The sequence below is a fragment of the Pelophylax lessonae genome (genome assembly GCF_965119305.1).
Source record: "Pelophylax lessonae genome assembly, chromosome: 4".
NCBI classification, from domain to species: domain Eukaryota; kingdom Metazoa; phylum Chordata; class Amphibia; order Anura; family Ranidae; genus Pelophylax; species Pelophylax lessonae.
The window spans coordinates 672,686,770-672,711,979 of record NC_138771.1 but is presented as its reverse complement, the minus strand read 5'-3'; the positions used below and the strand labels follow the sequence as shown (position 1 = coordinate 672,711,979).

Sequence of the window (25,210 nt, the reverse complement as noted above, 5' to 3'; positions counted from 1 at the left end):
TCATTCAAAGCGTGAGAGCGCTGAAAGCTAAAAATCGGCCTGGGCAGGAAGGGGGTGGAAATGCCCGGTAGGCAAGTAATAAAAGGTACAGTGTAAAAATTAAAAAAATACAGTAACATAAATAAGAAAAAAATACATTTAAAGTGCTCCATCCCTCCGTGCTTTCACACATAAGTGAACACATACCTATGTCACACCTGCAAATATAAACGATGTTCAAACTACACATTTGAGGTATCGCCACCATTATTAGAGCGAGAGCAATAAATCCAGCACCAGACCTCTAAAAAGGTAACCATTACAAATGTTTAAAGCTTCACTATGGAGATTTTTAAGTACTGTAGTTTTTTGCCATTCCATGAGTTCATGTAATTTTAAAGTATGACATGTTGGGTATCTATTTACTCAGCATAACATCATCTTTCACAATATACAAAGAATTGGGCTAACTTTACTGTTTAGATTTTTTTTTAATTCATGAAAGTGTATTTCTTCCAAAACAATTGCATTTGAAAGACCGCTGCGCAAATACAGTGTGACAAAAAAAACAGCAACAACCACCATTTTATTCTCAAGGGTCTATGCTAATATATATATAATTGGGAGTTCTAAGTAATTTTCTAGCAAATAATACTGATTTTAACGCGTAAGCAACAAGTGTCAGAAAAAGGCTCAAGCATGAAGGAGTAAAGGGACACCATAGTTAGTCACTGAAACAACTTTGCGTGATTAAATTTCAATTTACAGAGCAGGACATAGAAACTTCTAAAGAAAGTAACATCTGGTTGAAAATGGAACCATTTTTTTCATGCAGGCTGTGTCAGTCACAGTCAGGGGAAGTGTGGCCAGGGCTGCATGGACAGAAAAAAAGTGATTTGCCGCCTAAATGGCAAATGAGCAGTGAGACTTCAGAGGCATGATCTGTAAATCCAAACTGCTTTACTAAGCTAAAGTTGTTTTGGTGATATCCAAATAACTGTATCCCTTTAATCATCTGTTCAACATTCGAATTCTCTATAAAAGAACTTTGCTCTTTGTGTGTATTTCCCGTTAATGTAAAAGTCACAATTAAGGCTGGCCATACACTATACAATTTTCTTATTCCATTTCCTTTAGATTTACCTTAAACTATGTAGTGCAAGGGCCTACCTGACTGCATACGAATTGAAAGTGTTTAGGTTTAACCCTATATTACATGGTTTTGGTAAATCTAAAGGAAAGTTGAACAAGAAAATTGTATAGTGTATGGCCAGCCTTAGCAGCACTTTGCATATTTTTGTTACTGTATTATAATACATGGCATTGGATACAATCCTGCATTATATTATCATTATGATATTGTTGTGTTTAGGCAAGATCAGGAAGTAGTTGGTGAGAGGGTGGTGGATGCACGCTTCCTGCAGAAATTGTAGAGGGGAATACAGTGAAGCAGTTAAATCATGCATGGGGGTAGACATAGGGCTATTCTAGATATAAGATGAGGCCAGGGGCTAATAGAAGTACAGTAAAACCTTGGATTGCGAGCATAATTCGTTCTGGAAACATGCTTGTAATCCAAAGCACTCTTATATCAAAGCAAATTTCCCCATAAGAAATAATGGAAACTCAGATGATTTGTTCCACAAGTCCTTCAGTTTAAAGTCTATATACTAATATTATAGCAATGTGATTGGTTATGTAACCATAAAATGTCCATCCACAATATGTAGTCTTCCCAAGGGGATTAGAAGCAAAATCTAGCAGAGCTACAGAATATAAGAGAGATGAGAGGCGCCTCTAAGTGTAGCAATATGGTTACATTTAATGAAGGTTCAACATTTAGCAACTCACATGGTTGATGATTAAAAGAGGCACATCTAAGTATGCAGGCATCCGGGGTAAAGCTGTCAACATAGACTATCTTCTGAACCACCGGCTCTCACCACTGTCAGTCTGCAATCATGACCGGGAAGAATAGCCTGCAGTAGAGTGATCTGAAAGTGAGGCTTTGAATCACTCATGGAGTGCAGCAGGGAAGGGATGATGAAGATGGTTGTGCAGAGGATGGTCTATGTGCACAGCTTTACCCCAGATGCCTGCATACTTAGATGTGCCTGTTTTAATCATCAACCATGTGAGTTGCTAAATATTGAACCTTCATTAAATGTAACCATATTGCTACACTTTAGAGGCTCCTCTCTTCTTTTTTATACATGACGCTACTTGTATATCAAGACATCGCTTGTATATCAAGTCAAAATTTATTTAAAAAATGTGCTTGTCTTGCAAAGCGCTCTCAAACCAAGGTTTTACTGTATGCTATTTTTTTTAGGCAGAAATTGGGCAATCTAGATGGGCCCAATGGTTCTTATCTGCCGACACATTCCATGTTTCTATTGGCGCTTTTCCACTGCATGGAACCGTACCGGTTCGGCACGCTTTTGTGCTTTTCCACTGCTGGTCCCGCATGGTATAGGGTCGGAACGGTTCGGTACGGTACGGTATAGGTTTGCTTTTCCACTGCATGGAACCGAATGGTACGGTACGGTACGGCTCTGAAAAAACAGTACCTACTCGATTGTGGTTCCAACAGGTACCAAACTGGAACCATATCCCACAATCCTTTGCATGCAGTCACTACTAGCCACTGATTGGTCAGAGAATCCCACCCACCCCATTGTTATCCCACCCACTTAACTTTAGTACTACTTTAGTGGAAAAGCAAACCTATACCGTACCGTACCGAACCGTTCCGACACTATACCATGCAGTACCAGCAGTGGAAAAGCAAACCGGGCCAAGCAGGGCCGAGTAGAGCCCAGCCGGTACTTGCAGTGGAAAAGTGCCATATGTTACTGGTATTTTGTGGCCCACTGTTTCAGGCAGATTCTTCATTCTACACATACGTTTTGCACCTAAAGTGAGCAGAGTCCTACATTAGATATGTGTTTTACTTTTGTTTTTATCCCTATATTATCATGTGATTAGTGAAGTTTTGGATTGCAGAATTAGTAAAAGTTTGCTGGTTTTATGTAGCTCATTGTCATGTTTTGGTATTTCATACATTTTACAGTTGTTTTCATATTGATAAATATGGAGAGGAGTAAAATAAAATCTAAAGAGAAGGGCGGTGCTCAGAAAACACGAGAAAAACGGTGGAAAGAACTTGAGTTAGCAGGAAGGGATCCTAAGCAGATGAAACAATCTTTTTTGGTGGTATGTAAAAAGTTCAAAAGTTAAGGCTGGTTCTTACATTTTATGGTGCAGAAGTGTATATTCACTCTTTGATAACAAGAGTGACTATACCTAGTCTGTTTGCATGTGCATGATGAGTTTTACATTTAAGATTCAAGATGGATTATCAAGGAGTGTGCACACTTGACTTTCCATGATCACAGTTTTATTTTTTATATATATTTTTACCTATTTGAAATCACATAAAATCTTACATGTAAGGTAAGTATTGATTATCTCATTTGTTTGCATGAGTTTTTTTTTTTTTTTTTTATTGTGTTACCATGCATGGAGTTCCCGGAGTTTCTTGGTTACATGTAGAGCAGCATTTCTCAACCTTTTCAACACAGAGGAACCCTTGAATAAATTTCTGGTCTCAGGGAACCCCTGCTAAAAATTAAAAATATACAACTCATATTAGTGTGACAGTCAGTGGGAAGAATGCTCCTTACACTTGTCATCATTGGGAAGAATTACCCCCCTTACAGAAAGCTAAAAGGAACAATGGTGTCATTGGGAACTTATCTGAGAGGCAGAAATTGCCCATTGCTCAAGGAACTAGCAACCTCAGAAGGAAACCTGGTTGAGAAACCCTGATCTAGATCTTTTTGGGAAGTTTAAAGTAGGTTGACAAAAAAAAAATTTGTTTTAGGCTGATGGTATACATGAAAGAACTCCTGTTGATGAGGTTTCTGCTGGACCAAGTCATTCTTCAAGCATGCCAGTTGTATCTGGTGAAGAGGATGTGAGTGAACAAGCAGAAATGCAGGTGGATGAGGAAGAGCTGGTGTCAGAATGCAGAGAGCAAGCACATATGAATGATCCAGATCCTTCCTGAATTAGAATGTATCGCACCAGAAGACATATCAGAGAGTGTGATGAGTGATCCATTAGAAATACTTTTTTGTCTTCCTCCTGCATGTTCCATAGGAGAAAAAATAAATTTTGTTGAAAAACACCCTTTTCAGCCAACCAGGACTGAATGCGAAGATCTTCCTTTTCAAGAAGCGGACTTTTATTACCGCAAAAAGCCTAATGGGGATCGTATTAAGCGTTCATGGCTAAGTTGTAAGATGAAGAATCGGAAGTTAGAAGCATTTTTTTGCAGCATATGCATTGCCTTTTCTGATTCCTCTTCCTCGTTCACTAGTGGTTGTACTAATTTTCGGCATTGCTATCAGGCAGCAAATAAGCATGAATCTTCTAAAAGCCATTGTGATGCTGTTAGTGCTTATTTCACTGTGAAAAAGAATAGAAGCATTGACACATTAATAAATCAAGCTCATGCTTCCAGAAGAAAAAAGGAGATACTTCAAAATATTGAGGTATTAAACCTTATATTTGATATTGTAAAACTGCTTGGAAAACAGGGTTTGCCATTTCGTGCCCATGGCACTAATGAATCACTGTACAATTTAAATAACAGTGAAATAAACCATGGGAACTTTCTGGAAATTGTCCTACTTTTATCACAATATGATGTTCCTCTTAAAAATCACCTTGATAAAAGTATTCAGGACAGTGAAAAAAGAAAACCGCGATTGAAAGACAGAAAAACATCAGGAAAACCGACAACTGGACGGGGATCTCTTGTAACATTTTTGTCCAGTAAGACAGTAAAGAAAGTATTTGTAGCAATAGTTCGATGCATGAAAACCTTAATTGTGTCTGAAATCGGAGAGAAACGTTTCAGTATACAGGTTGACTCCACACAGGATGTTGGAATTGTAGATCAAGCAACTGTGGTTGTGAGATATGTGAAAGATGAAGAGATTAAGGAACGGCTTGTGGCCATTCTCCCTGTTAAAGATGCTACAGGAAAAGGATTTCATGAACTTCTAGTGTCCTGTTTTGATGTACTTGGATTAGATTTCCAAAAAATTGCTGGTGAATCATTTGATGGTGCAGCAAATATGAGGAGTGAGTATGTGGGACTACGTGCACAGATTGCGAAGGTAGTGCCAGATGCGGTCTATATTTGGTGCTATAGTCATATCCTTAACCTGTGTGTCTCAGATTGCTGTCAAGTATTGGAAGCAAAAAATCTTTTTGGTCTCCTAAATCGTTTGGCAACCTTTATTGGAGACTCCCACAAGAGAATGAATATCTGGAAAGATCAACTGGATAAAAGACATGGACAAGAAAAACTTCTAAAATTGCAAAAACTTGGAGAGACAAGATGGTGGGCAAAAGAAAAGGCCCTGAACTGGATTTTTGGCGAGAAACATTCTCTTTATTTGGACACCCTTGAAGTTTTATACGTAATTTCCCAGAGCAACTTGTTTGAATCAAAAACCACTTCTGAAGCCTCATCCCTTTTTCAAAATCTTTGTCAGTTTAAGACTATCTTAACAGCAAACATATTTTTGCAGGTTTTTGATGTTATAGGGCCAGTTTCGAAATATCTACAAACCAGTGGCCTTGACTTCATGGTAGCATGGCAAATGATTGAAAGTGCAGTTGAACAACTGAAACAAATAGATTTCAACTATCTAAAACAAAAGGCTGAACACTTTGCAATAAAAACAAATGAGTTGATGGATGAAAGTGACATTCTCAGCTCCTTGGAAGTTGAGACTGTGCTTCCAGTTCGAAGAGTGTCACGAAAAAAACGCATGGCTGGAGAATCTTCACACGATGAACGACCTGAAGATGAAATGCAATACTTTCGAGCTAGTGTGTTCAGACCAATTCTGGACCAAATCATACAAAGTTTAATAGAGAGATTTTCAGAAAATAAGCAATTGGTTATGGATTCCCACTTTTTGGATCCTCGCACTTTTCTGAAAATTAGGACAGATCCCAAAGTGCTGGATGGAGGGGCACTGGAGAGAATTTCTAAGTTAGCCAGAGTAAACGAATGTTCTCTCAAAACTGAATTAATAAGTTTTGCCAACTTATTTCCCAGTCTTACAGGATGTCTTTCTGAAGATGAGACACAGAAAGTGGAAATAATTCTTGATGATAATGAGGAGGATGAAGATGACAGGATTTCCCCTACCGAAAAACTAGTCGAGGTACAAAAAGAATCGAAGTGTGGTTCTTGCAGGCAGTGCTTTTTTTGCTGTCACAGGTTGTTGCTAAAATACAACCTTTATTCTACAGCTTATGAAAATCTGTCAATCACCTACGAGTACCTGTTGACCCTTTCTTTTACACAAGTGTCATGTGAGAGAGCATTCAGCAAGCTGAAAATCATCAAGAACCGACTCCGAGCCACAATGGGACAAGAACTGCTTGATGCCCTAATGCTCATGTCAGTGGAGAGAGATCTTCTGGAACTGGTCCAGTTTCTTGATGTATTAGAAATTATTCGTCAAAGTTCTTCCTTGATGAGGTCTTTGCTAACTGTTTAAACAAATATTTAGTTTACAAGTTTTATACAGATATTTCTTTCTCTGGCTTCTGTATTTTCTGTATCACATATTCTTTAAGTGTATTGTGTACATACAATACATTCATTTGTTACAACTGTAGATTTTATTTTTGTTAAACCCCTTTGTTGCTATTAAAATTTAATTATGATACCACATTGTATCAAATTTGTCTTGCTATATAACATGAATATCCGTTTTAAAACCAGGTGGGCATGGATGGTGAGTTGATTCGGTGGTGCAACGGGCCACTTGACTGGACTTGCCCCCCAGGCTTAAGGCTGCCAGCCCTCCCCTGGCTGTAACTGTGACACCAAGGTATGAAAAACTGACTGGCCATACAGTGGAGACCTGTGAAATGAGTGACAACCCTTTAAGTAGCATTGATTGTAAGCTCCGTGTCTAGGCCCATTTCCTATACGCTACAACCCTCTAATAACATACAAGACATGGAACTCTAGAACTAGTTGCAGACCCCTACATCCACTGGGCCATGAATGTGGTGATGAGGCTCTTGTCCCCAATAACATGGTGACAAGGTGCCTTGCCACAGACCTTCACTGCCCCCCTTTCCTGGCTGCTGTAGCTGTGATATCAAGGTGTGAAACACTGATTAGCCACACAGAGTGGACCTGTGAGATCAGTGACAACCCTTTTAGTAGCATACATTGTATGTCCCATGTCTATGTCCATTTCTTATATGATACAACGGTAACATACAAGACATGGACCTCTAGGATTAGTTGCAGATCCCTTTATCCACTGGGCTAGCGATGGGGTAATGAGGCCCTTGTCCCCAGGAACAAGGGAACAAGGTGCCTTGTCATAGGCCCCCTTCCTTGCAAGGTACCCTCCCAATGTTAAGGGCATGTTGCCTGGTATGATACCAGAGGAAGGGGGTGCACAACCACTGTCCCCTTTTCCTGGCCAGTAGAATGCATGTCTAGATATGATTTTTTTAGATGAATCCCACAAGTTTATATATTTTTGTATGTGTGTGGGCTCCCCATTAAAAATCTATATGAGACCCATATTTAGGATAGGAGCCTGGTATGGATTTTGAGGACCTACACCATTTTTCTTTGGTCTGAAGGGCATGTTGCCTGGTATGTTTTACACCTTTCCAGGCCACCTAGGCTGTAAGCCTTGATAGGGGTAGGGATTATGGTTCAAGGCGTGGACCTCTAGGACTGGTGAGATACAAGACATGGCCTTCTAGGATTATTGAGATACAAGATATGGCCCTCTAAGACTGGTGAGATACAAGACATGGCCTTCTAGGATTAATGAGATACAAGACATGGCCCTCTAAGACTGGTGATATACAAGACATGGCCTTCTAGGATTATTGAGATACAAGACATGGACCTCTAGGACTGGTGATATACAAGACATGGACTTCTAGGATTATTGAGATACAAGACATGGCCCTCTAGGACTGGTGAGATACAAGACATGACCTTCTAGGATTATTGAGATACAAGACATGGCCCTCTAGGACTGGTGAGATACAAGACATGGCCTTCTAGGATTATTGAGATACAAGACATGGCCCTCTAGGACTGGTGAGATACAAGACATGGCCCTTTAGGACTGGTGAGATACAAGACATTGCCTTCTAGGATTATTGAGATACAAGACATGGCCCTTTAGGACTGGTGAGATACAAGACATTGCCTTCTAGGATTATTGAGATACAAGACATGGCCCTCTAGGACTGGTGAGATACAAGACATGGTCTTCTAGGACTCATAACTTTTAAGACATAACAGCTGAAATCAGGGTATTGGAAAATACAAGATATTTACTTTTTAGGTAAGATTCAAGACATGATCCTCCGACTGTTCTCCGTGTTATATAGGTACGGTCCTCTAGGACTAGTTACAGTAGATATGATGTATGGTTAGCTAGTTGGATGATCTTCATCAACTGGTGAGCTAAGACCTGAGGCACTAAAGCTTTGATGACAAAAGTCTTGGTCTTCTAAGACTAGTTAGATATAAAGCACAAGTATATAGAGCTGGTTATATGAAAGCCATGGACCTCTTGGACCGGTAGGAAGTACAAGGCACAGGCCTCTAGGACTGTTGTGATACAATATATGGTCCTCTGAGACTGGTGAGAACTAATGCACAACTTTGTGGACTATAGAAACTGATGAAATATAAAAAATAATGGTCATCTAGGTGGAGCTGGTTACAAGATGCGTTCCACTAAAGCTGGTTATATATGTTCCTTTTCTTTAGGACAAGTAACGGGCCGAAATAAACTTTCTGGAAAGTCCAAGTACAGTTCTGGATATGGTGACCAAACTTATTAGACAACCTCGTGTGACAATGTATTATTATAGTTGCAGGTCTCCAGTTCCTCCGGGGAGCTCCTCGGCTACATAATCAAAGAGTGGTCAAGTTTTTCCTTAAGCTTCGACATCTTGGATCCATCAGGACTTGTTTGTCTGAAAGTGAAAGGTCCAGGATGGGGGGAAGGCTTCATGTCTGACCTCCATTATAAGGTCAGTCTATCATCAAGTGTGAAATGCATTTTTCTTTAGAAATAATACTTGTAGAAAATGGCATGTGGCTGAGGTCTGAATATCTGTCATGCTTCCTGCCCACTGTGGCCTTCTCTTGTTTTGTTGTCCATGGAAAGGAGGAGAAACATCTTCACCATTCATTTTCCACACAAATCCCCCATTTTTATAACGACTCAGATTTAAAAACTACAAAAACATTTTAAATGCCTTCATGGGTTTTTAGGAGTCTTATTTGTTAACAACATTTGTAGCCTTAGCTGGGAAGTAAAGAACAAGTTGATTATTCTTGAAATGTTATAGCGCAAGGCAACAACCAACAGCAGCTAGTGGGCATGAGCAGTTCTGTAAGAGCTCTCTCTGCTGTATAATAGAGCAATCTGTGTACTACTGTAGACTATGCACTGCAGCCTTCATTTAATGAATGGGCTGGAGAATGTTGGCTGTGGTGTACACAGCCCTGCAGAGAATAGGCGGTCCACTCTCCATTATTAATAGGTGTCCAAGTCATGTAGCCTCCAGGTGAAGTCTCCATGCAGCTGGCTTAAAAACATTGATTGTGAATTGATTATGACTACTGGGAGACATTATAACTCCACCCAGCCTTGCTGTCAGGACAGCATTTAACTCAAGTTCCTGACCTGTCCCACTACCTGCTGTGGTCACTTGTTACCGGTTACCCCATCTATTGTGTTCCAGTCCATCCCTGTTCCCCATTGTATGTATGTTATATGGTCAGTTGTACTTGGAACCTCCATAAATGATTGTATTTAGGTGTCTCCAGTAAAGGGTCCTGTTAATAATACATGGTAAAAGGCACTGTATAATACAATTACAATTGTGTTCTTCCAACCTTGTGGTAACAGTTTGGGGAAGACCCTCTTATGTTCCAGCATGACTGTGCCCCTGTGTACAAAGCCAGCCCCATAGAGATGTAGTTTGACCAGTTTGGTGTGTAGGAACACAAGTGCCCTGAACTCAACCCTACTGAACACCTTTGGGATGAATTGGAGCACTGATGGTGAGCCAGGTCTTCTCATCCAACATTATGGACTGACTTTACCAACATGCACAAATTTCCACAGACACCCTTCAAAATCTTGTGGAAAGATTTCCCAGAAGAGTAGAGGAGGTATAGCCACAAAGGGGCAACTCCATATTACTGGCCATGGAGAGAGTGGGATAATTCCATATTACTGGCCATGGAGAGAGGGGGATAATTCCATATTACTGGCCATGGAGGGAGGGGGGTAATTCCATATTACTGGCCATGGAGAGAGTGGGATGATTCCATATTAATGCCCATGGAAAGGGGGGGGGGGGGGTAATTCCATATTGATGTCCCTTGGGGAGGGGATGGGTAACTCCATATTAAATGGCTGTGGAGAGAGGTTAATAATTCCATATTACATATCATGGAGAAAGTGGGATAATTCCATATTACTGGCCATGGAGAGAGGGGGGTAATTCCATATTACTGGCCATGGAAAGAGGGGGATAATTCCATATTACTGGCCATGGAGAGAGGGGGATAATTCCATATTACTGGCCATGGAAAGAGGGGGATAATTCCATATTACTGGCCATGGAAAGAGGGGGATAATTCCATATTACTGGCCATGGAGAGAGTGGGATGATTCCATATTAATGCCCATGGAAAGGGGGGGGGGGGGTAATTCCATATTGATGTCCCTTGGGGAGGGGATGGGTAACTCCATATTAAATGGCTGTGGAGAGAGGTTAATAATTCCATATTACATATCATGGAGAAAGTGGGATAATTCCATATTACTGGCCATGGAGAGAGTGGGATGATTCCATATTAAGGGCCATGGAAAGAGGGGGGTAATTCCATATTACTGGCCATGGAAAGAGGGGGATAATTCCATATTACTGGCCATGGAGAGAGGGGGATAATTCCATATTACTGGCCATGGAAAGAGGGGGATAATTCCATATTACTGGCCATGGAGAGAGTGGGATAATTCCATATTACTGGCCATGGAGGGAGGGGGGTAATTCCATATTACTGGCCATGGAGAGAGGGGGATAATTCCATAATAATGGCCATGGAAAGGGGGGGGGGGGTAATTCCATATTGATGTCCCTTGGGGAGGGAATGGGTAACTCTATATGAAATGATTGAGGAGAGAGGTTAATAATTCCATATTACATATCATGGAGAAAGTGGGATAATTCCATATTACTGGCCATGGAGAGAGTGGGATGATTCCATATTAAGGGCCATGGAAAGAGGGGGGTAATTCCATATTGATGTCCCTTGGGGGAGGGGTAACTCCATATTAAATGGCTGTGGAGAGAGGGTAATAATTCCATATTACATATCATGGAGAAAGTGGGATAATTCCATATTACATATCATGGAGGGAGTGGGAAAATTCCATATTGATGGTCATGGGGGGAAGGGAGCAACTCCATTTTAATAGCCTTGAAGATGGGGGGGGGGGGAGGGGGGGTGCAACTCCATTTTAAAGGTCATGGTTTTGGAATGGGATGTTCAACAAGCTCATATTGGAGTGATGGGAGGGAGGTACTCAAGTGTCCTGCACAGAGCCCTGAACTCAACCCTACTGAACACCTTTGGGATGAATTGGAACACTGACTGTGAGCCAGGTCTTCTCATCCAACATCAGTACCTGACCTCGACAATGGACACAAATTGCCACAGACACCCTCCAAAATCTTGTGGAAAGTCTTCCCAGAAAAGTGGAGGGTGTTAAAGCTGATAGGACAGCTCTACATTAAATGCCATGAGTTTTGAATGGGATGTCCAACAAGCTCATATAGGTGTGATGGTCAGGGATCCAGAAATATTTGTGTTATATAGTACAGTCATATTCAATTGCCAGAATGCACTTTCCAGTTCTCTGTGTTGTTCACCATTCTGGTCACCTCTGAACCTTCAGGTTTGGTACTTTTTGGAATGATGTCCATTGAAGATAATCAGTAAAAAGTTGCAGTCACCTCCACCACAGGAAACATGTTTATGGCAAAGTCAAGAAAATGTTATGAATACCAAAAAATTGAGTTGAGAATAGAGGAATAGAGGGGAAATCTTCCAAAATGAAGATTTTTTGACTTTAACTCGTCAGCTTTAACCTTCTTCTCCAACATTATAATGTCCTTCATTGTGTGAAAGGGAGGAGAAGGAAGTATGGAGATTTATAAAGGTGGGAAGCAGTCTTACTCATGGACATTGCTCTGAGAGATTTTAGAAAGGAGAGATTAATTAATGGGGGAGGGGCTCTATAAAACTGAATGCGTCTCCCCAAAATGGGATAATTATGAGGTATGGGAATCCTTTATGGAAAGTTTCATACTTAGTCCAGTATATGCAGTTTCAAATATATTTGGAGAGTTTACTGGGAATAGGAACTGTAATATTTATATAGGAGAAGTGTGATGTCCTCACCTCTTATGGTTGAGGTTCTCCATGTAAACACTCCGGTGGTCATCATTATCCCCGGTCTTCTCTCTCCAGGTTCTATCTGCTGACAAAACCACACAAATTGGGGTCATCACACGTGTGTGGCGGGGGTTATCCAAGGAGATATTCAGCTATAAAGACAACTATGCTATCAATTTCCCGATAGACCTCCATGTCTCCATGAAAGCCATGCTGATGGCCTGCACCTTGCTCATTGTGAGTCTGAGCCTTAAAACACTGCAATGTGTGTGAGGATTGAGATAACACTGTGTTATGTGTCCCGTGTCTTCTGTACATTTCCTGTGTTATCTGTCCCGTGTCCTCTGTACACTTCCTGTGTTATCTGTCCTCTGTACACTTCCTGTGTTATCTGTCCCGTGTCCTCTGTACACTTCCTGTGTTATCTGTCCCGTGTCTTCTGTACACTTCCTGTGTTATCTGTCCCGTGTTCTCTGTACACTTCCTGTGTTATCTGTCCCGTGTCCTCTGTACACTTCCTGTGTTATCTGTCCCGTGTTTTCTGTACACTTCCTGTGTTATCTGTCCCGTGTTCTCTGTACACTTCCTGTGTTATCTGTCCCGTGTCCTCTGTACACTTCCTGTGTTATCTGTCCCGTGTCCTCTGTACACTTCCTGTGTTATCTGTCCCGTGTCCTCTGTACACTTCCTGTGTTATCTGTCCCGTGTCCTCTGTACATTTCCTGTGTTATCTGTCCCGTGTCCTCTGTACACTTCCTGTGTTATCTGTCCCATGTCCTCTGTACACTTCCTGTGTTATCTGTCCCGTGTCCTCTGTACACTTCCTGTGTTATCTGTCCCGTGTCCTCTGTACATTTCCTGTGTTATCTGTCCCGTGTCCTCTGTACATTTCCTGTGTTATCTGTCCTGTGTCCTCTGTACACTTCCTGTGTTATCTGTCCCGTGTCCTCTGTACATTTCCTGTGTTATCTGTGCCGTGTCCTCTGTACACTTCCTGTGTTATCTGTCCCGTGTCCTCTGTACACTTCCTGTGTTATCTATCCCATGTTCTCTGTACACTTCCTGTGTTATCTGTCCTGTGTCCTCTGTACATTTCCTGTGTTATCTGTCCCGTGTCCTCTGTACATTTCCTGTGTTATATGTCCTGTGTCCTCTGTACACTTCCTGTGTTATGTGTCCCGTGTTCTCTGTACACTTCCTGTGTTATCTGTCCCGTGTCCTCTGTACACTTCCTGTGTTATCTGTCCTGTGTCCTCTGTATACTTCCTGTGTTATCTATCCCATGTTCTCTGTACACTTCCTGTGTTATCTGTCCTGTGTCCTCTGTACATTTCCTGTGTTATCTGTCCCGTGTCCTCTGTACACTTCCTGTGTTATCTGTCCCGTGTCCTCTGTACACTTCCTGTGTTATCTGTCCCGTGTCCTCTGTACACTTCCTGTGTTATCTGTCCCGTGTCCTCTGTACACTTCCTGTGTTATCTGTCCTGTGTCCTCTGTATACTTCCTGTGTTATCTGTCCCGTGTCCTCTGTACACTTACTGTATCTGAGACAGTTGTCACCAGAACAGGTGTCCCCATTATGTGATTCCTCTCTTTTCCTTTTCTGGTGACAACTCAAAATATGGGATTTTCCCATCACTTTACCAGGACAAATTTGGGGGGGGGGGAATCTCCTCACTGGGGACAGTCACCATCCTGACAGAGGGTCCAACCCTGCCCTGTTCCATCAAAAAGAAACACAATTTTTCCTTTAGATTAAAACCCCCTAAAGTTGACATTTGGAAGTTATTGGATATTTATATCAGGTGACCGGAACTCCTCTGTTTCTTTCAGGACCTTCTGATTGAAGAGCGCAGGCGCCAACAACAGTCCCAAGCTGCGAGCAATCACTGATTGGAGGATATCCCAGCCAATCCATGGACTTTTCTTTTATAATGGATCATATGAAATATGTACCTGTCATACATAGAATACAACAAAAGAAAGGGGTTCCCCTAAGGGGTTGGGACTTTGAAGGCACTCAGAGTAGTATAAAACAGGTAGAGATATAAGGTTTTTTAGATAAAATGTCAAAATTTTATTAAATAACAGTAGGGGTCTAAAAACAACAAGATATTGAACATGTACATAGAATATAGGCAGGCAGAAAATACAATACAGTACAGCAACAGAGACGTGCAATTGGATTCACAATCAAATACCCAACGCGTTTCAAAGCTGTTCGCTTCTTCTTCAGGGGTAATATAAAATATTTCACATAAATTTCTATAATAGAAACATAGAAGTATGTTAGGAACAATTAGATATATCTTATTATATATATCTAATTGTTCCTAACATACTTCTATGTATGTTGGGTATTTGATTGTGAATCCAATTGCACGTCTCTGTAGCTGTACTGTATTGTATTTTCTGCCTGCCTATATTCTATGTACATGTTCAATATCTTGTTGTTTTTAGACCCCTACTGTTATTTAATAAAATTTTGACATTTTATCTAAAAAACCTTATATCTCTACCTGTTTTATACTACTCTGAGTGCCTTCAAAGTCCCAACCCCTTAGGGGAACCCCTTTCTTTTGTTGTATTTGCTCTCCCGGGATGTGGCACCTCCCCCTATAGGGGGCTTTGGCTGAGGATAATTTTTGTCATACATAGAATGAACAGAATGTATGAAGATGCTCTGGTTTTAACTTTCCTAATTATCTGAGAACCCTACAAGGGAAAAGGGTGTGGGGTCAATTTTATTATATATAATATCACACATAACAAAGGACCCCCAGAGCTCTGTGTCTTAGCTAAAGAGACCGCACAGTATAACTGGTTGCTTTGAGACTCGTCTGTCTTATTGAAACTTCCTATCATACAATAAGGGAGAAGTCAGTGCTGTGATGAGGGTGGAGTCAGTGCTGTGATGAGGGTGGAGTCAGTGCTGTGATAAAGGTGGGGTCAGTGCTGTGATAAGGGTGCAGTCAGTGCTGTGATAAGGGTGGGTTCACTGTTGTGATAAGGGCGGAGTCAGTGCTGGGATAAGGGTGGAGTCAGTGCTGTGATGAGGGTGTATTCACTGCTGTGATAAGGGTGGAGTCAGTGCTGTGATAAAGGTGGGGTCAGTGCTGTGATAAGGGTGCAGTCAGTGCTGTGATAAGGGTGCAGTCAGTGCTGTGATAAGGGTGGGTTCACTGTTTTGATAAGGGCGGAGTCAGTGCTGGGATAAGGGTGGAGTTAGTTCTGGGATGAGGGCGGAGTCACTGCTGTAATGAAAATATGAACTGTGTAAATAATGGGAATTTCCTTCAGCACAACTGAGAAGGATGGAAGGCTTACCTAGGAAAAGAATACTAGATCGCCACCTGCTGGCTGAAAATAAAACCAACATATTCATCTATGATGTGTCATTGATCTGATTAATAAAAGGAAAATTTGTATATTTTATATATGTATATATATTTTTTTTTTGTTTTGTTTTGATCAGAATAAATAAATAAAAATTTGTGCAATTGCTGCTCCACATGATGAAAAGAAAAACCTGTTATTTAGAATAAAACATGTAGAGGAGGGGGGACAGTCCCGATTCGGAGGGGACAGTCTAGATTTTGGTCCTCTGTCCTGCAGTGTGTTTGCATGCCAGGGGCCTGGTAACAGCAGGAGATTAAAGGGGCGAGGGGGGCGGTATATCAGAAATAACGCTGTGCATCCGGAAAGTATTCACAGCGCTTCACTTTTCCACATTATGTTATGTTACAGCTTTATTCCAAAATTAATTAAATTCATTATTTTCCCTAAAATTCTACAAACAATCCCTCATAATGACAATGCGAAAGAAATGTGTTTGAAATTTTTGAAAATTTATTAAAAATAAAAAAAACGAAAAAATCCCAAGCACAAAAATAATTTACAGCCTTTGCCATGACATTTAGAATTGAGGTCAGATGCGTCTTGTTACACTGATCATCCTCCATCAAGATGTTACTACAACTTGATTGGAGTCCACCTGTGGTAAATTCAGGTGATTGGACATTATATTGACAGGTGTGTGCCTTTCCAAATCAAGTCCCACAGGTAACAGTGCATGTCAGAGGACAAACCAAGTCATGAAGTCCAAGCAATTATCTTTAGACCTCGGAGACAGGATTGTATGGAGGCACAGATCGGGGGAAGGGTACAGAAACATTTTTGCAGCATTGAAGGTCCCAATGAGCACAGTGACCTCCATTATCCGTAAATGGAAGAAGTTTGGAACCACCAGGACTCTCCCTAGGGCGGGACGCCCAGCCAAACTGAGCGATCGGGGGAGGAGGGACTTAGTGAGGGAGGTGACCAAGAACCTGATGGTCACTCTGACAGAGCTCCAGCATTTCTCTGTGTAGAGAGGAGAACCTTCCAGAACAACCATCTCTACAGCACTCCACCAATTAGGCCTGTATGATAGAGTGGTCAGACGGAAGCCATTCCTCAGTAAAAGGCACATGACAGCAACACCTGGAGTTTGCCAAAAGACACCTGAAGGACTCTCAGACCATGAGAAACAAAATTCTGGTCTGATGAAACAAAGATTGAACTCTTTGGCTTGAATGTTAAGCGTCATGTCTGGAAGAAACCAGGCACCGCTCATCACCTGGCCAATACCATCCCTACAGTGAAGCATGGTGGTGGCAGCATCATGCTGTGGGGATGCTTTTCAGTGAGAGGAACTGGGAGACTAGTCAGGATCAAAGGAAAGATGAATGCAGCAATGTACAGTGACATCCTTAATGAAAGACTTCTCCAGAGCGCTCTGGACCTCAGACTGGGGTGAAGGTTCATCTTCCAACAGGAGAACGACCCTAAGCACACAGCCAAGGTAACAAAGGAGTGGCTACGGGACAGCTCTATGAATGTCCTTGAGTGGTCCAGCCAGAGCCCAGACTTGAACATCTCTGGAGAGATCTAAAACATGGCTGTGCATCGATGCCCCCCTATCCAACCTGATGGAGCTTAAGAGGTCCTGCAAAGAAGAATGGGAGAAACTGCACAAAAATAGGAGTGCCAAGCTTGTAGCATCATACTCAGAAATACTTGAGGCTGTAATTGGTGCCAAAGGAGCTTCACCAAAGTATTGAGCAAAGGGTGTGAATACTTATATACATGGGATTTATTTCATTTTTTATTTTTAATAAATTAACAAAGATTTCAAACCAACTTCTTTCATGTTGTCATTATGAGGGATTGTTTTTGGAATTTTAAGGGAAATAATGAATTTAAGTCCCCGTTCACACTGGGGCGACCTGTGAGGCGACCTGGTCGCCGTAGGTCGCCTTCCATAGAGAAGCTGCGGACCCGTTCTATTAGGAGCGACACAAGTCGCTCCGACTTAGAAAAAGGGTCCGGAGCTTCTTTGGGGCAACCCGGAGCGACCGTCATAGACTTCAATGTTATGAAGTCCGTGCCGGCCGCTCCGAGGTCGCGGCGCGCTGCTCGCACCACAACTTCAGAGGTCGCCCCGGGAAGTCGGATCGCCCCAGTGTGAACGGGGCCTAATCCAGTGAATACTTTCCGGATGCACTGCAGAGGATGATAAGCGCATCAACAAAGGGTCTGTCCGGGAGTGACATACAAAATTTGACACCCATATTATTTAGGAACCAATAGGGAGGATTGGCAAGGTGTAGGCGGAGGGTATAGGAATAGTCCAGATGTTGCTTTAGCTGTCAGTCTGTCTGGATCTACAGAACACATCCACTAAAGGAGGTTTCTGGGTATTTAATTGTATACTCAGAAGGGACTGCCCGGGTTTGTGACAAGTTCACTTTCAAAGAAAAGGCCACTTTCAGTATCTTTCCCAGTCCCCTCCCCTGCAGTGCACCCATCCACCACAGTCCCCTCCCCTTCAGTACACCAATACCTCTCACTCCCCTCCCCAGCAGTGCACCTGTCCTTCTCAGAACCCTTCCCTGCAGTGCACCTGTTCTTTTTAGAACCCTCCCTTACAGTGCAGTTATCCTTCTCAGAACCCTCCCCTACAGAGCAGCTATCCTTCTCAGAACCCTCCTCTGCAGTGCACCTACATTTTCCAGAACCCTCCTCTGCAGTGCACTTATCCTCAGAACCCTCCTTTGCAGTGCACCTATCCTTCTCAGAACCCTCCCCTACAGAGCAGCTATCCTTCTCAGAACCCTCCTCTGCAGTGCACCTATCCTAAGAATCATCCTCTACAGTGCAACTATCCTCAGAACCCTCCCCTGCACTTCCGGTTCCGGCGCCGCATGTGAGGGAGTGTGAAGCAACGGCTACGGCTGATCCAGCCTATGAAATTGGTACAACTGAGCTGCTGTACGGTGGGTGAGTCTCGATCCTTCACCTACTGTCACACAAACTTCTGGGGCTGCTGGCGGATGGACAAATTTGCGCTCCATGGCCCCCCTGCTGCCACTACGAGCGCTCGCACAGACAGCTCCTCACAGGGCCCGACTCCTGCCATCATGGCAGACGGGGTGGATGCTTCCCATGGCCGGTCAGCCCCTCAAGATCAAGCACAGCCAGCAGTCATGCCAACAACACCTCCCGAAGACCAATATGCAGGCATAGCTCAGGCAGTGGCAGCTCTCTTGTCCCCTACCATAACGTCTGCTGTACACAGAGCCATAGCAGCAGGGATCACACAGCTGAGGAAGCAGTAAGGTGAGCATGCCATACTGCCCTCGGAGCTGGAGCACAGAGTCTCAGAGATAGAAGATGAGGTGCAACATTCCTTTACCACAGAACAACAGACTAAACAGATGCAGCAATACATATTGGACAAATTGGATCACTTGGAAAAAACAATCGAGGTGTAATAATCTGCGAGTAATAGACCTCCTAGAATCGTTCAGTGCGGATACACTAACTAATATATGGGCTACACGCATACCCAGGGCCTGGGGAAAGAGTCCACCGTTTAGGAGCACCCTCCAATGAAAGGCCCACTCCTCGCCCAGTCATTGTTAGATACTTGAACTACTCTGACAGAATTAACATTTTGAAATCGTTCAGGAACTCCAAATCTCTACAACTGGGTGGATTCAAACTGCTCCTATTCGCCGACTATTTCCCCAAGAGGTTTCAAAGAAACTCTCTGGTAACCCGAGAGATCAACATAGCCCAAGAAAATATCCGTCCAAGAAACTGCGTCTCTCTGGCTCCCTAAGCCGCAACAATGTTACATGCTGACCTGTTATATTAGAACCCCAATATTATCCAAGTTTGTCTTCCCCTAGCAGAGAAACCTGGCATACACTGCTGTCAGGGGCTCCTTGTAGGGCTAAATAGCTCGGTTAATTTCTCCCGTTGTTCTAGGCTTTCATCCAGTATGGTTGTCTGTTACGTTTGATATTTGTTTTTGATTTTTCTTATTTTTCCCTTGTTGCACAGGTTCTGCATAACCACGGGACGCCATATTCTGCCTCTCCCAAATTCTAACCATCGGAGCTGTTTCCGGCTCCGTTCTTCCTCTGTCTGCTTGATCTGACTATTGCTGGGACTCACCCGCCGCATGTGGGCAAGAATTACAGCTTCCCCCGTTAATGCTGCTTGTACTGGTGTATTACATGTGGAAATAAGAGAAGTACGACCTTCACAGGGTTTGTACCCTTTTGTTTTGTATTAGTTTGCTGCCTATGTACTGTTTAGTTATCCCTCTCACAACCCCCATCTCTCACTATTTTCTCTTTCCACTTACCCCTTCATACCATTTAGACACTACTTTTAGGCCAAGACCCGCACTTTCTCTTCATAGACATCACACTGTACCCCAACATGATAATAAGCCCCCCTGACATGATACTAGATTTATGAAAGTTACTTCATGGAATGTAAAAGAATTGAGATCACCCAACAAATGTATGGCAATTCTTAGACATCTAAAACGTCTGAAAGCTGATATAGTGGTTCTACAGGAAACACACCTTACCACCACTGACTTCCTTCGTATGTGTAAATTGTAGGTAGGGCAGGTTACTGGATCTCCTGCTTTGAAAGGCAAAGCAGGGGTCCTTTTCCTAATACATAAAAATCTTCCTTGTGAAATACTACAGACACATGCTGATAATGAAGGTCGAATCTTCACAGCTCACTTGTGGATATGTAACCAGGAATGGACTTTGCCCATGGTATACGCTCCCAATTCCCCTACCAAACAGTTTTTTCAAAAGCTGATGTCCCACTTAGCCCCCCATATCCATTTACCCTCTATGGTAGCAGGGGATTTTAATTTGGTTTTAAACACACAGGAAGACAGATCCCCAGACGCCCACCGAACCACAATGCAATCCCCGCAGACTACATCTCACCTATTGCAGTTGTCAGACAGTCTGCAACTTCTAGACATTTAGAGGATATTGCATCCTACAGAAAGAGAATACTGTATACCTTTTTCTCCCCACCACATAATTCACTCTCCAGGATTGACTACTCCATCCTAAACCCTCTTCTCCTGACCAAAGCTTCGGACTCCTGTCTCCACGACATGGCCATCTCTGACCATTTACCAATCTCAGTCACGCTCTTAGGTTTATCGCCCCGGACTCCCTTGAAGACATGGTGGTTCCCCTGGTACTTGGCACAAGAGGAAACCCTCAGGCTAATTATCAAGGACGCCTGGGAGTTATACACTGACACAAACTGCAAGCATATCAATAACCCTATTCCCTTTTGGGAAACAGGAAAGGCGGTACTGAGGGGTAAAATCATCTTGTGTGCCTCTAACCATAAGAAGAAGATCCAAAAAGAATATCTGGAGGCGAGTAAATCTCTGCGCCTGTCACAGGCTTCACTGGCCATTCATAACTCGCATAGAGAAGATTGGCGTAAGGCCAAAGACCGATTCGACTTATGGGCAGAGGCGCAGGAGAAAATTCACAGATCTTTTCTAGATCTCAAGTACCATAAATTTGGCAATAAACCAGGGAAATTACTAGCACGACTTTGCAAAGGCCCCCATACCCCCCCCCCCCCGCCCACATCGCCAAATTGAGAGGTAATCAGGGCAATTTGGTTGATACCCCTAAAGACGTCAACTCAATTCCGAAGCAATTCTATGCCGCGTTATACGGGAAAGACCCAATTAATGAACCCCTTGCTAAGCAATTTCTAGACAAAGTTTCCCTCCCCGTTATCACTGACTGGCTTCTAGCTACCCTAAACTCCCCGATTTTCATGGATGAAATCTGTAAGACTGTTAAAGCCTTGTCCCCAGGTAAAGCTCCGGGCCCTGATGGTTATACACCTGACTTCTACAAATCGACGCTTGACACCCTGGCACTGACTCTTCAATCTGTATTTCAAAATATCCCTGACGGTCACCCTTATTTACCTACTGGTCTGCAAGCACACATCAAACTTATCCCAAACCAGGGTAGAGACCTGACAGATCCAGGGTCCTACCTTCCTATTTCCCTCCTCAATCTAGACTCTAAACTGCTCTTTAAAATCATTGCTAACAGACCGGCACATATCATGCCTTCCCTCATTTACCCAACACAGGCAGGTTTCACACAGGGCAGAGCTGCGTCTTCAAACATCAGAAAAGTTTTAACTGTTCTCGAAATGGCTAGAACAAATCCAACGAGGGATATGGCCATCATCTCAATGGACCTCGAGAAAGCCTTCAATAACATCAGTTTTCAGTGGCTTGACCTGGTCTTATCGAAATTTGGCTTTTCAGGTCCTTTCATCCACCTTATTCACACATTGTACTCTGCCCCTTCAGCTAGGATAGTGGCTGACGGGCTCGTTTCCAACACGATTAGGTTACACAAAAGGTACAAGGCAAGGCTGCCTCCTTTCCCCTTTGCTATTCAATGTGGCCATAGAACCCCTTTCCAGATATTTACTCTCCAACCCTGACCTCCATGGTGTTAAGTTGGGTTATCAGGAGCTTTGCACGGCACTATTTGCAGATGACATACTGATTTCTACATCTAATCCCTCAGCAGATATGTTGCACATCCAAAATATTTTTTGACACTTTTCGCCATTGCTCGGGCTTAAAAATTAATTACGCAAAAAGTGAAATTCCCCCACTCTATCGATCACGTACCCCAGATTGGGTCCCGCCGTCGGTCTTCTCTGTGGCCAAACAGTGTATTACATATCTGGGAATAAAGATAGGAAAATCCTCCTCCCCCCTATACCAACTTAACTTCCTTCCGTCATACACAAAATTACCTCCGAATTGGAAAAATGGTCAGAGCTTCCCTTGTCTCTATTCGGTAGGAGTCATCTTTATAAAATGGTTAGCTTCCCAAAACTTTTGTACCCCCATCAAACCATACCTCTTTTGTTGAAACACAAGGACATACAGAAATTACACAAGGCTCTGTCGACCTTCTTGTGGAAAGGTCGCAAAACCCGCATAGGCCTACAAAAATTGGAATTGCCTAAACATGCAGGAGGGGTTAATCTTCCCAATGTTAGACTCTACAATCTTGCTTGCCTTCTGAGAGCGGGGTTTGACTGGATTAACAAAACCTCTAAACACTCAAACTATGATATTGAAGCTTAGTTGTCTAGCCCTTATGAGTTATCCGCATTGTTGCATTGCAGGATCAGAGATGTACTTCTGCACTTAAAACAAACCCTCATGATCCAAGACACTGTTATAGTTTGGAGAGAAATTGCTGGGGATTTCCCCTCACATGTCCATCCATCTCCCAATCTGTGGTCACCCTCTGTTTCCGCAAGCCCAACAATACTCACCTTTTGCCTCATGGACACAACAGGGCCTTTCGGAATTTGCCCAGCTCTTTGATATCCCAATTGGGAAACCTCTACTCCCCATACAGACTCTATCCAGATTTGACCTACCTAGATCACATCTACTCTACATTCTTCAGGCAACAAGCAGAGCCTCAGCTTTGTGCCCACCCAGAGACCAACGCTTCAAAAGCTCAATATTGGACACCTTTGTAGATAGAGGCTTTCATAAAATATCAGAACTCTACAAATCGTTGTCCAATACCTTGTTGTCTACCACGACCTATATTTTCCCTTCTACCTGGATCAAAGACCTACAACACCCGGATACCCATAAGTTCATACTCTCGGGTTACAACACCACCTGAAATATTGTATCCAACTAATTCCTGGGAGAGCAGCAGTTTAAAATTCTCCACTGAAGCTATATACCATATTTACGCTCTAAAGAGGCCCCTGAACCTTCACTTTGTCAACTGTGTGGAGATCATAAACCGTCCCTCCTTCATAAACTCTGGTGTTGCTCATAAATCCGGAACTTTTGGAAACAAGTAGAACTATTTGTCACCCCATCAATGGTTTAGATCCACATGACGACTTATTTCTTCTGCTGTTTGGCTCATTTGACAATGTGAAACATTACCTTTAAGTCCCTCAACTCAGAGTTCTCCATCACAATAAAGCATGGATCACTACATGCTACATGTCAGCCAGGAGGACTATTCTCAAAAAATGGATTTCCCAGGATTGCCCCAATATAAACGATTTAAAAAATGGATCTCACAAACCTCCTCGGATTGGAGAAACTGGACTTGCTCTTTGCCGACCAGCGCACACGTCTTAGATTCCAGCATAAATGGTCCCCATTCTTGGATAAACTTCCTCTTACAGTTTATCTATGAACCATGCCATAATGTCCTGTACTACACTACTGTGGATCTCTCTTGGACCGCGGTAAATGCCAAGCATAGAACCTCTACAAAGTCTCCCTGCAGTCCAAGCTCCTTCAAAGCACCTTTAAAGTACCATCAATACTAGACTCTTGATATTTTCCTATCATCGCAACTTCACTACCCTCCTTTCTTCTCCCCTGCAGTGACCCTATCCTCCTCCGAACCCTCCCTTGCAGTGCACCTGTCCTTCTCAGAACCCTTCCCTGCAGTGCACCTGTCTTCAGAACCCTCCCCTGTATGGCACCTATCCTTCTCACTCCCCTCCCCATCAGTGCACCTATCCTATTCAGTGTCCTTACCTTTGGTGCACCGATCCTACTTAGGCTCCTCCTCATCCATCCTTCCGAATTCCTTCCCCTCCAGTGAACCCAACCTTATCAGCCCCCTCCTCCTCTCAGTTACATTGTTCCCAGTTATCTCTGAGGACTACAGAACACATACCCTATGTTATGGAGATGAAGAAAGGAGGCTATGCTCTATAGTCCTGTCCCCAGGTGACTGCTCTTGTATAGAGTATGGTGAGTGAGTGTTGTCATTTTAGGACAGGATGTGTATCACTGGCAGAATAATCATGTAAAAATAAAGAAAAAAATACCTGAAAAAGAAAACGAATGCAGTCACCCATGTAAGGACAGGTAAGACATAATAAATGACATATTTGTTCTTGGGGTTAGTTTATTGCTTTAAGGCGCCATTCTAAACACAACACACTACATTACACATAATGTGCATTGAAATGCATTGTGCTGACATGCTGGTTACCAAGAGGCATCTTTGTGGTAGTTCAGTCCTTAAACATGTCCCTCCCCCTTCTTCCTCCGCACCTTCCTCCCACATTCAGATGTTGTTGTGATGAGCCCCTTCTTCTTCATGTACCTCCAGGAGGGTGAAATGAAATGGTCTTCAGAATCTTTGGTTTGGTTACCACTAGATTGAGATAATGCTGACCAAGAGGAGAAGGAATTATGGAGGCAGCATGCTGTAGAGACCCAGGAAACCCAGC

General features: G+C 42.8%; 1 protein-coding gene across 1 annotated transcript in view; it reads right to left on the bottom strand.

The window, feature by feature from the left end:
- Positions 1-14,396: 14,396 nt before the first annotated feature.
- LOC309553415 (E3 ubiquitin/ISG15 ligase TRIM25-like) overlaps positions 14,397-25,210 on the bottom strand; it is a 28,894-nt gene continuing 18,080 nt past the window's right edge. Inside the window, exon 2 of the mRNA XM_082254604.1 lies at positions 14,397-14,500. Within this exon, the coding sequence (XP_082110730.1) occupies positions 14,484-14,500 (17 nt within the window). The 3' untranslated portion in view covers positions 14,397-14,483. The remainder of the gene's footprint in view (positions 14,501-25,210) is intronic.